Source organism: Sus scrofa, chromosome X (assembly GCF_000003025.6).
Source record: "Sus scrofa isolate TJ Tabasco breed Duroc chromosome X, Sscrofa11.1, whole genome shotgun sequence".
NCBI lineage: Eukaryota > Metazoa > Chordata > Mammalia > Artiodactyla > Suidae > Sus > Sus scrofa.
Window position 1 is genome coordinate 94,525,576 of NC_010461.5, and position 13,072 is coordinate 94,538,647.

The 13,072-nt window shown below is 36.4% G+C and overlaps 1 protein-coding gene across 2 annotated transcripts in view; it reads right to left on the bottom strand.

The window, feature by feature from the left end:
• Positions 1-13,072, bottom strand: part of LRCH2 (leucine rich repeats and calponin homology domain containing 2) — a 103,371-nt gene that overhangs the window by 39,016 nt on the left and 51,283 nt on the right. For both annotated transcript variants that reach the window (XM_021079894.1, XM_021079893.1), the window contains exons 7-11: positions 9,177-9,264; positions 8,780-8,891; positions 7,959-8,040; positions 7,789-7,884; positions 5,265-5,372 (exon numbers count right to left, since the gene is read on the bottom strand). In XM_021079894.1, the coding sequence (XP_020935553.1) occupies positions 5,265-5,372; positions 7,789-7,884; positions 7,959-8,040; positions 8,780-8,891; positions 9,177-9,264 (486 nt within the window). The remainder of the gene's footprint in view (positions 1-5,264; positions 5,373-7,788; positions 7,885-7,958; positions 8,041-8,779; positions 8,892-9,176; positions 9,265-13,072) is intronic.

Here is a 13,072-nt window from a genome sequence, read left to right on the forward strand (position 1 = left end):
GAAAAAAAAAAAAATCACATGAAAAGGTGATTCTAAACCAAAATAAAAAACTGCTCAAAATCTAATTTTGCTTTCCATGATCCCCAATTAATTTTACATAATTACTTTTTTCAATTTAGCTATATTACATAGTACTCAAAAGCACAAGTTTCCACAATAAGTAAAATCTTTCAGGACACACTAAAATCAAATAAAATAATTATTAAAAGGAAAGATGTAATAGAAAATACTATAAAATAAGCTAGTAGCAATGAACACACAGTGGGAACCACTCAACTGAAACTATTCATTGGAAAAGCCCTTTATATTATAATCCTTTCTTTAGCATGATAATCAAACAGATTTTAAGAAGCCAGCTAAACATCTACTTATTAAGCCACATAATAAGAAAACCAGTATCAGTAGGCACTTCTCTAATACTAACATACTTAAGTAGAGTTGGTGGAAATTTGAAAAACTGGCTTAACAATTTACAGAGCAACATTATTTTAAGATAATGATTTTTAAGATAATAAATATTTAATTTCCCGATTTATAATGAAGATAAAATCATGATTTGTAGAACAGCTATTTTATTTTTTTTAGGTTTTTATTTTTTTTCCATTATAGTTGATTTACATTGTTGCTGTACAGTAAAGAAAAGCTCTTTTAATGTAGACAAGGTCACTAACTGAAGGAGACTTCAATATACTCAAAAACAAGTAGAAATAATCTAATATTTTGACAAAGGGAATACAGATTAGCTTTTAAAAAATTTAACAAAAAAAAGTCAACACAAAGTAGTTTAATCTATGCATGTCAATTAGACTAAGAAGGGGCAGTCTTCTAAATAATTAGGCTTCATACTTTGAACACTTATGAGTCATCTACTTGATGGTTTATTTGCTGATCTCTTTTCCCACCCTTTTTGAATGTTAATTCTGTGCATTATGTTATTGTTACTTTCCTAGGATAGTTTCATCCACCAAAGAATAAAAATTTCCTTAAAGAATCAAAGACATTTTTAAAAAGAATATGAACTGGAGTTCCTTCCCATCGTGGCTCAGTGGTTAACTAATCTGACTAGGAACCATGAGGTTGCGGGTTCAATCCCTGGCCTTGCTCAGTGGGTTAAGGATCCGACATTAATGTGAGCTGTGGTGTAGGTCGCAGACGCAGCTCGGATCCCGTGTTGCTGTGGCTCTGGTGTAGGCCGGTGGCTACAGCTCCGATTTGACCCCTAGCCTGGGAACCTCCATATGCCGCAGAAGTGGCCCAAGAAATTGAAAAAAAAAAAAAAAAAAAAAAAAAAACAGTATGAACTAATTAAGCAAGTGGCAAAGCTGCTCTAAGAAAATCATCACTGGGGGTTCCCATTGTGGCTCAGTGGTTAACAAACCTGACTAGTATCCATGAGGACTCGGGTTCGACTCCTGGTCTCGCTCAGTGGGTTAAGGATCTGGCATTGCCATGAGCTGTGGTGTAGGTCACAGACGCAGCTCAGATCTGACATTGCTGTGGCTGTGGTGTAGGCTGGCAGCTACAGCTCCAATTCGACTCCAGCCTGGGAACCTCCGTATGCCATGGGTGTGGCCCTAAAAAGACAAAAAAGACAGAAAAAAAAAGGAAATAAAAAAAAATCATCACTGAACTCAATTTAAGCAGTTTTTTTTTTTTTTTTATTTTATTTTATTTTTTTTTTGTTTTTGTCTTTTTGCCATTTCTTGAACCGCTCCTGCGGCATATGGAGGTTCCCGGGCTAGGGGTTGAATCGGAGCTGTAGCTGCCAGCCTACGCCAGAGCCACAGCAACGCAGGATCCGAGCCGCGTCTGCAACCTACACCACAGCTCACGGCAACGCCGGAACCTTGACCCACTGAGCAAGGGCAGGGATCGAACCCGCAACCTCATGGTTCCTAGTCGGATTCGTTAACCACTGCGCCACAACGGGAACTCCTAAGCAGTTTTTTAAATTGCCTCTAATTTTGGAGTACATGCATGGCTTCTTTTAGCTGAGAGTTAACACTGCATTTACCTTCAACTAGCAGCTAAAGAACAGTTAAGTAGAAAACACAGAGTCACAGTAGAAGTCCTGATATACAAAGATAATCTTACTCTAGATAAATTATTTTAAATCAAGACTAACAACATGGAGTTTCCATCGTGGCGCAGCAGAAACGAATCCAACTAGGAACCATGAGGTTGCGGGTTCGATCCCTGGCCTCACTCAGTGGGTTAAGGATCCGGTGTTGCCATTAGCTGTGGGTAGACACAGCTCTGATCTGGCGTTGCTGTCGCTGTAGTGTATGTAGGGCGGCAGCTATAGCTCCAATTCAACCCCTAGCCTGGGAACCTCCATATGCCACGGGTGTAGACCTAAAAGGACTAACAAACAAACAAAAACTTTAAAATGATTACATTTAAACCTAGAAAGAAATGTTACAACTTCTGGTTGACTTGCAATTTTCAATAGCATTTCAGACTCTTCATTAATAAAGCTGGAATCTAAAACAGTACGGTGTGAAAGGAAAATTCTACTACCAGAGAAGGTATAAAAACTTAAATCTTCTAAGGAATATATCCTTATACAAGTTTACTTTTGACTTTTTGGACTCACTCAAGTGTTGTAACAGTAAACAAAAAAATTAATTATCTACATCTAAGAGATGTAAGCAACAGCACATATTTTGGAAGGAAGGACAAGATTACCTAATGCTAGAAAATACTAGATTCAGTGTAAGAAAATTCTGAGATCAATTTAAGTTCAATTATTAACATAATTGGATAGAGACCTAATTTATATTGTCTATTACAATTTTAAAAGTAAAATGTGCACCTTACTTTATGACCAGATACTATAAAATTTTAATTCCTTCAAAAATTAGACAGTTATTACATTAATCTCACTGCATATAATATTTAATCCAAAAAGAGCTTATATTTGTATGTATTACATCTGAAAAGGAGAAAGAAGACAAAACAGACAGAAATAATTTTTGCATACATCTCAAGAAAGGACATATTAACTAAATTAATGGTTCCTATTAACTTTGTATTTGATCTCATTTTCAAGTAATCAATTAACCAGTAACAATATTACTGAGTACATACTATGTACAAGGCATGTTTTGCACTGATTACAAAACTATCACAAAAACAAGATCTATGAAACATCATTTGATGTTATATCTAGGCTAGCAAGAATAATTTAAGTCACAAGGATAGATGAAAAACTAATATAACAATAGGAGAAAAATTGAAAATATAGAAATGCTATATATGCAAATGTTAAAATTATGTACTCAAATGGTATTTCTTTTTTTTTTCCTTTTTACTGCACCTGTGGCATACAGAAGTTCCCAGGCCAAGGATCAAATCCCTGCCACAGCAGCAACATGAACCATGGTAATGACAATACTTAGATCCTTAACCTGCGAAGCCACAAAGGAACTTCCTCAAATGCTATTCTTAACACAATGAGAGAAATGGATATTTTTGTGCCTTCTTATAAAATCAATACTTTCTGTCCATAATAGTAAGTACATTCTTTCACCTGTCCAGTAGAGGAGACAGACATCAAACTATTTTTTAAGCTACACGGAGCAGGTGATGGCTTGCTTCATCACACACCTTAAACCATGAGGAGGATCAATACTTTGATTATAATAAAGGTGGAGGGAACACACACAACCTCCTAAGAAGCAAATTTAAAAATATCCATTAGAAATAAATCATAGGAAAATATTAGAAGATAAACTTCACAGAAAAAGGTGACAGGAAGTTATGGTAGAAGAAAAATGTGAATTGGAAATGAGGATACATTAGATATTGAAGGGATAAAATAAACAATATTTTCTAGCATGATTTTTAGTTCTATAAAAATTCTGAGATCAATTTAAGTTCAATTATTAACATAACTGGATAGGGACCTAATTTAAATTGTCTATTACAATTTTAAAAGTAAAATGTGCACCTTACTTTATGACCAGATATCATAAAATTTTAATTCCTTCAAAAATTAGACAGTTATTACATTAATATCACTGCATACAATATTTAATCCAAAAAGAGCTTATATTTGTATGTGCAAAATAAGATACTATTTTAAAAAATAAAAATAAAAAAATAAAAAATAGTGGCCCCTAAAATCATACATTTGTCACTGAATAAGTTTTAACAGTAATTATTTTTCAAAGCATCTTTAAGCAAATGTCAATATACTTTTTTTATACTTTTCAAAACATGGTCAAGTGATCCATAAACATTTAATGTTTTGAATAATTAAATACTTGTTAGGTATCCATGTTAAATGCACCAAAATCATCCTTTTAATTTTCTCAAATCCAAAAAAACCTCAGATCTTCTTTATTACTTCAAAACTATAAATGTGGTACTCTCGGTACATGAAGATGGCAAAAATAGCTGACTCTCAGCAGCATCTAGAACTTTTTCTGTATTAAAAACGGACTTGGGAGTTCCCATCGTGGGGCAGCGGAAATGAACCCAACTAAGAACCATGAGGTTGTGGGTTCGATCCCTGGCCTTGCTCAGTGGGTTAAGCATCCGGCATTGCCATGAACTGCGGTGTAGGTCACAGACGCAGCTCAGATCCCGGGTTGCTGTAGCTATGGTGTAGGCTGGCGGCTACAGCTCTAATTATACCCTTAGCCTGGGAACCTCCATATGCCGTGGGTACAGCCCTGAAAAGACAAAAAGCCAAAAAAAAAAAAAAATGGACTTGCACTGATTTTATATTCATTAACACAGTGTCCTCCTCATTGCCAATAACATGTATTTGGAGAAAGCCTAGCCAGAGGGAGAAATGCTTGTTGACCAAGAAACAGTGAACCTGTGACTCTCAAATCATCACAGTGATTTAATCAACCATGATACAATTAAATTCAATTTTAAGGAGTTACACATATCCCAGGTAATTCAATAAAAAGCACACTATATACTTAAGACATATACTTGGAAAATATGCTTATAACATATCTAATGCTATTGGGAGTTAAAATGAATATCAACAATTATTATTATTTAGCACACAGGAATAAGATACTAAACCAATAATTAAATATAACTACGTGAGTATAAAGCATTTTGTTAACTGTATATGTAACTCTTTACACTTCTCTCCTATGTATTTTCTATTGTCTTTTAATAGTCCTTGAAACAGATCTTAAGATGGTCCTATTGCTTACTGTTTATTTGATGATCTTTAAATACTCAGATTTAATGATTATAAAATTTGCCTATTTAAATCTTATTACTGAAAAAAATACCTGTTCTTCTGCTCTTGCTGCAATAACTGAGCGGCTATTTTCCTCAAATCAGTTACTTCCTTCAAATCATCATCCTCTTCCTCAGCAAGTAGCAGTTCTTTCCCAAATCTGAAAGGTGACACAAACATGGTTATCCAAAAAGTAAGGCAGATGATATTTTATGCCAGCTTCAGAAGTAGAAACCATATTTTATTTTTAATAGTATGTGAAAGCTAAAATCCTAATGTCCTTATATTTAAAATGTTAAAATAAGAAATAAAGAATATTTGGGAGTTCCTGTTATGGCTCAGTGGTAACAAATCTGGCTGGTATCCATGAGGACACAGGTTCAATCCCTGGCCTCACTCAGTGGGTTAAGGATCTGGCACTGCAGTGAGCTGTGGTGTAGGTTGCAGACACAGCTTGGATCTGGTATTGCTGTGGCTGTGGTGTAGGCCAGAAGCAACAGCTCCGTTCAACCCCTAGCCTGGGAAGTTTCATGTGCTGCGGGTGTAGCCCTAAAAAGACCAAAAAAAAAAAAAAAAGGAAAAAAAGAAAAAAGAAAGAAAGAATATTTGGAGTTCCTGGTGTGGTTTGGTTCAGTGGGTTAAGAAACCAGCTTGTCCTGTGGAGGCATCAGTCTGATTCCTGGCCTGGTGCAGTGGGTTAAAAGGATCCAGTGTTGCTGCAGCTGTGGCTCGGATTTGATCCCTGGCCCAGGAACTTTCATATGCCACAGGTGCAGCAAAAAAAGACACAGAAAATGTTATGAAAATGTCTCATTTTATCAAACCACTTGCTTTAATTAGTTTATTCATTTTGATTTTTAAATGTTTAAGTAGTAGGAATGCAAAATAAGTTCAGGTAAGAATGGCAAATTTGCCCCAAAATACTCATTAAAATATATAATTTTTATCATTTAAAAAGAATGAAGAAATTTTAAAATTATTCTCCAAACTCTAGTAATTTTATTCCAAAAGTATTTTATTTAAAAAATGGTATCAAGCCTAAGACTCTATATCTTTACCATATTTGGCATGCCACTGGAAACTCTCAAGTTTAGGCAGCTGTCCTCATAAGGTAAGAAAGTAAGAGAAGAATGAAATATAAAGTACAAGACAAAGCATTGTATCTCCTTATGGGAAACCAGAGATGATTAATTAATGACTGTTAAAAAGTACTGAGGTCATTTGGAAGAAGCAGTAAAGAGAAAAAACTTGGGGATCAAAGAGAGCTAGGTTCACATCTGAGGTTCTAGTAGACACAAGTTAAGTGGTTCTAGACAAGAAACTTGAGAATCTCTGAGCTTCTTCATTTACCTCATCTGGACAAATGCAGACAATATTGACTCTGAAGGATTCAATGAAGATTAAGAAACATGGGAAAGGATGTAGCACAGATTCTGGTACATGCTAGTTATTCAACAAATGCTCCTTCCTTCCTGTAGCTATGAAGTAACTTGAAGGAGTGAAAAATGTGGTAGATCATATTCCAGCATTTCATAAAGTGCTAAAGAAAAGATTCAAAGCATAATTTTTTTTTTCTTTTTAGGGCCATACCTGCAGCATATGGCAGTTCCCAGGCTAGGGGTCAAGTCAAAGCTGCAGCTGCCAGCCTATGCCACAGCCACAGCAATGCCAGATCTGAGCCACATCTATGACCTATGCTACAGCTCAGGTCGATGCCAGATCCTCAACCCACTGAGCAAGGACAGGGATCAAACCCGCATCCTCATGGATACTAGTTGGATTCGTAACCCGCTGAGCCACAACAGGAACTCCAAAGTGTAATTATTTTAATAAAATAGAGAAGTAAATAACCTTAAAATTACCATAACCAGTTTGATGAAATGGAAAATGTATTAGACCAAGAGTCAGAACATCTGAGTTTCAGACAATCAAAACTCCAGGTCTTAATTCCCTTATTGGTCAAATTATATCAATTACCATCTGTTTTTAAAAGTTGTTAAGGAGTTCCTGTCGTAGCGCAGTGGTTAGCGAATCCGACTAGGAACCATGAGGTTGCAGGTTCGGTCCCTGGCCTCGCTCAGTGGGTTAAGGATCCTGTGTTGCTGTGAGCTGTGGTGTAGGTTGCAGATGCGGCTCGGATCCCGCGTTGCTGTGGCTCTGGTGTAGGCCGGTGGCTACAGCTCCGATTCGACCCCTAGCCTGGGAACCTCCATATGCCGTGGGAGCGGCCCAAAGAAATAGCAAAAAGACAAAAAAAAAAAAAAAAAAAAGTTGTTAAATAGCTCAAATGAGGCAATGTACAGGAAGTACAGCCATGTCATCTTCAATAATAATTTAGAGGGTATTAAAACAGTGTAATATATACATATACTACATTCAACTTATATGCCTACTATAGTTTTCACTTTAATTGAGAAATGTAGACAAATAAAATATTTACAAATTAACTATCTGAACTTAGGTTAAAAAAAAAGAGAAAATACATTCTTTCAAGTACTCTTTCAAGTAGAAATATCTAACAAATATTTAAAGTATTAATAAGTAACATTTCAAATCAAGAATTTGGGTATACTTACCTTTTTCCACCTCCCAATTCTTCATTTTTCTGAGATTTTTCAGGACCTTTTTCTTTTCCCTTATATAAAAGAAAGTTGTCATTTAAAATTGTATGGCTCACTTTTGAGAGATCAAGGAGAACATGTTATTAATATCTGTTCAAAGTTTTGTTTACCTTAAGGAAGGAGACAATGATCCAATATGTGCATCTCCTTGTTCAGGAACTGCTACATCGTCTGTGTTGGGGTCAATAAAATCATACACCTCCTGGTCTAAGTATAGATTAATATTTATTAGAAAATATGAATAATACAGTGTGCTCTGAACTGAAGTGCTTAGAAAAATGTATATTTTCTCAATAGAAGAGTTGGCCAGGAGTTCCCACTGTGGAACAGTGGGTTAAGAATCTGACTACAGTGGCTCAGGTCGCTATGGAGGCATGGGTTCAATCCCCAACCCGGTGCAGTGTAGAAAATACAGAATCGACCTAAAAGGATCTGTTGTTGCTATAGCGGCAGTGTAGATCACAGCTGTGGCTTGGATTCAATCCCTGGCCCAGGAACTTCCATATGCTGTGAGTGCAGCCATTTGAAAGAAAGAAAGAGAAGAAGAAAGAAAGAGAGGAAGGAAGAAAGAGTTGGCCAAAGATACCATAATTTTTCAAAGCCCATTCTTTTTTTTTTGTCTTTTATTTTGTCCTTTCTAGGGCTGTACCCGCGGCATGTGGCGGTTCCCAGGCTAGGGGTCCAATCGGAGCTGTTGCTCCCAGCCTACGCCAGAACCACAGCAACGCAGGATCCTCATCTGCGACCTACACCACAGCTCATGGCAACGCTGGATCCTTAACCTGCTGAGCAAGGCCAGGGATCGAACCCGAAACCTCATGGTTTCTACTTGGATTCGTTAACCACTGAGCCATGACAGGAACTCCTCAAAGCCCACTCTTAATATTCATTTTAATAAGGGCTACTACGTACATGAAATTAAAATAGCAGATATCAAATGAATTACCCTTCTGAGAATCAAGTTTACTTCCTATTGAGTGACTGTCGTTTCTTGATGTCTGCTCTCTATTTGATTCTGAGACTTGAGAGTGAAGGCTGATTGTGTCATCATCTGATGGCTGAAAGGAATAAGCAAAAAGTAAAAATGAGGCATTTCATATATATGATGAGGATTAAGTTGCCTTAATTTCACATATGAAGTACAGAACATCTGATTGACTCCAATTTCAAAACAAAAATTAATATAAGGTTTACTATTCTTTAAAAAATGTACATGTCTTTTTTCATTTGAAATCATAAAATGTAATGATCATATTTTTAAACAAATCAATGTGTGCGAATGTCTATGTCAAAACTCTAATAAAACTTAAAAAATAAAACAGATCAACATAGAAAAGACTCACTTCTGTTGTAGACAATCGTTTCTCTCCATTATCACTTCCAATTCCAGAGTCAGGGCCATGATTTTTATTTGGATAAAAATCTTCCATACTATGGAAATACAAATTCTAAGGGCAGTCAGGGTTTTCTTCTTAAATAGAAACTACAGAACTGACCTAAAATTTCCCTAGATAATATAGAATATATACCTTTGATGTCTAAGATCCTTAAAAACATGAGGAGAAAAATATCAGATCATATAAATCACTTTATTAATGTCCCTCATAATGTGCTTGATATGCTTTGCTGTAAAAATTGTTAATAAGAGCCTACTATTTCTCCTGAGAGATTCAGAAAAGCAGATAGTCCTGCTAGAAAATCATCTTGATAAAAACCTTTCTACTTTTCTTATCAGTTGACAAATTTCACCATAGAATACTGAAATATTTTTTAACTTTAAAAAATCATACAGTTTCGGAGTTCCTTTCATGGCTCAGTGGAAACAAATCTAACTAGTATCCCTGAGGACACAGGTATGATCCCTGGCCTCACTCAGTGGGTTAAGGATCCGGCATTGCCATGAGCTGTGGTATAGGTTGCAGATGCGGCTCAAATCCCTCATTGCTGTGGCTGTAGCGTAGGCTGGTGGCTACAGCTCTGATTTGACCCCTAGCCTGGAAACCGCCATATGCCTCAGGTGCGGCTCTAAAAAAAAAAAAAAAAAAAAAAATCATAGTTTCTTCTTCATTATCTTTAAAATATATATTTGGCTTTACAAATAATGTCCATCTAATAACTAAGAAAAGTGAAAAAAGGCAAGGAAAAAAAACTTGCAAAGCATTGAATAAGCAATTGCTTTGGTATGAGGATAGAGGTGTCTTTGTAAATTTCTGAATTACAGTATGCCACCCAGGGTGCAAAATATTCTTCACCTTAAAATGCAAATTTACCATATACTCTACATTGACCACTGATTATATGCCAAGAATTGGGATAAGTGCTTTAAAGATAATACCTTATACATTCTTTGTGAAAACTCTAGCAGGTTGTTAATGCTTTCTCATTTTACAAAAGAGGAACTGAGGCCAGGAGTGATTGAACAAACTGCCCAACGACATGCAACTTGCAAATGTCAGCCTAAATTTGATCCAAAAATTATCTGACACCGAAGTCTTTGATCTTAATCACTATGCCTCCCCAAGTATTGATTTTATACTTTTCAGGAGTATATCAACAAATGTAGGGAAGCAATTACTACGTGTCAGGCACTATGCCGAATGCCTAAAATACAATGAATTTTAAAATATTTGGCTTCAAAGGGTTCTCAGCCCAGAGGAAAAGGGAGTATGTTTACATATTTTGAAGAATATGACAAAGGTAAAGATAAAGGGCGTGGGAAAAGAGAGATTAACTAATTCTTCTTGATAAGGTTAAGAAAGACTTCACCCAAGATAGTGGCATTTGAGATTAATCTTGAAGGATGAAAAGAGGCAGTGATTGCTAGCATTTGTTGAGTGTCTACATTGTGTTAGATACTGTGCCAGGTGCACCTCATCTTTTATTCATAATCCTTACATTATACAATTTATATATAATTATATCTTTTTTACAAATGAAGATAATAAAGCTTATAAAAGTTCACACCCCAAGGGGAAAAATTATGACATTTACTGCCTTTCATTTATTGAACTAATTGCCAAACAAAAGTTAATTCTCAGAACAAGCTCATGAAGTGTGTATTGTTAACGTTTTAAATAAAGAAACAGGCTCAGAGAGATTAAGTAACTCACACAGGCCACAGAGGAATTAAAAGGTTAAACCATGATTAGAAACAAATTCCATCTGAATCCACTGCACAATAATACATCCATGAACTATATTAAAATACATCAGTATACTAGTAATAGATGGCAATGATAATAATAAGGTATTTGTTGAGGAATTATGAGTAAGACACTGTTAAGTACTCTATATACACTACTTCATTTAATCCTCACAACATCTATATCATTATTTTCCTTTTCACATATCAGAAAGAAGAGGACCAGAGATATTATGCACAAGAACATACAGTTATTAAGAGTTGGAGAAGAGCTTCACAGGCATACTATGTCTGACTCTAAAGCTGATGACAAGTATAATTAACTATGTAGAATAAAGAGTTTACAAAATAGTCAAGCCATGGAAAGGAATTCTAGGAGTAAGAACCATATAGCCAAGAACATTAGTTTTAAACTAGAAAGTAGATACAAGAACTTTCTAAGTAATTCAATACTCTCAATACTGTGACTGAGAGATTAGCATACCCAAGAGCCAATTCATAAATAAACTCTATTGACCTGCACTGTCCAATACTATAGCCACTAACTATATATGGCTATTGAGCATTTGAAATGTAACTAGTTCAAACTGAAACATGCTATAACATAAAATACACACTAGATTTCAAAGTTTTAAAAGGAAGAAAAATAATGTGAAAAAATGTACTAATTTTTATGTTTAATTATATGTTGAAATGACATTTTTAATATATTGGGTTAAATAACATGTATTATTAAAATTAACTTGGAGGAATTCCCGTCGTGGCGCAGTGGTTAACGAATCCGACTAGGAACCATGAGGTTGTAGGTTCGGTCCCTGCCCTTGCTCAGTGGGTTAAGGATCTGGCGTTGCCGTGAGCTGTGGTGTAGGTTGCAGACGCGGCTCGGATCCTGCGTTGCTGTGCTCTGGCGTAGGCCGGTGGCTACAGCTCCGATTCAACCCCTAGCCTGGGAACCTCCATATGCCGGGGGAGCGGCCCAAGAAATAGCAACAACAACAACAACAACGACAAAAAGACAAAAGACAAAAAAAAAAAAAATTAACTGGAGTTCCCGTCGTAGCTCAGCAGAAATGAATCTGACTAGGATCCATGAGGACTCAGGTTTGATCCCTGGCCTCGCTCAGTGGGTTAAGGATCTGCTGTTATCATGAGCTGTGGTGTAGGTTGCAGATGCAGCTTGGATCCAACGTTGCTGTGTCCATGGTATAGGCCATCGGCTACAGCTCCAATTCGACCCCTAGCCTGGGAACCTCCATATACTGAGGGTGCGTCCCTAAAAGTAAAAAACTAAATTAAATTAAATTAATTTAAATTAACTTCACCTGTTTATTACTTTTTAAAAATAGGTTACAAAAAAGTTTTAAATGACTTACATGGCTCACATTGCATTTCTATTGGACAGAACTGCTACAGAACATCTCCAAAACATATCTCAATTCTGTTCACTCCTTTTCATCTCTACTGCAACAACCCTATTCAAGATCCCTTGATCTCTTGGCACTATCACAATATCCTAACCAGTCCCTGTTCTTCTACTCTTATTCACTTCCAGTATATTCTCTTTTTTTTTTTTTTTTTTGCTATTTCTTGGGCCACTCCCGCGGCATATGGAGGTTCCCAGGCTAGGGGTCGAATCGGAGCTGTAGCCTCCGGCCCACGCCAGAGCCTCAGCAACGCAGGATCCGAGCCGCGTCTGCAACCTACACCACAGCTCACGGCAACGCCAGATCCTTAACCCACTGAGCAAGGGCAGGGACTGAACCCGCAACCTCATGGTTCCTAGTCGGATTCGTTAACCACTGCACCACGACGGGAACTCCTCTCTTTTTAAGAGCTAAAATAGTTTAACATAATTCAGATCATGTGATTCTCCTGTTTATAACTGTCCAATGACTTCCCACTGTACTTTAAGTAAAATTCAAACTCCTTACTACAGCTTTCAAAGCTCCTACATACATGATCTAAGCCCTGACTACCTCTCCAAAATCAACTTATACCACAATGCTGGTCTCCTTTCAGTTTTTACTTTCAATGCACCAAGTTTCTTCCTAACTTAAGGCCTTCACACATGTCATTCTTTCTGTCTGAAATGTTATT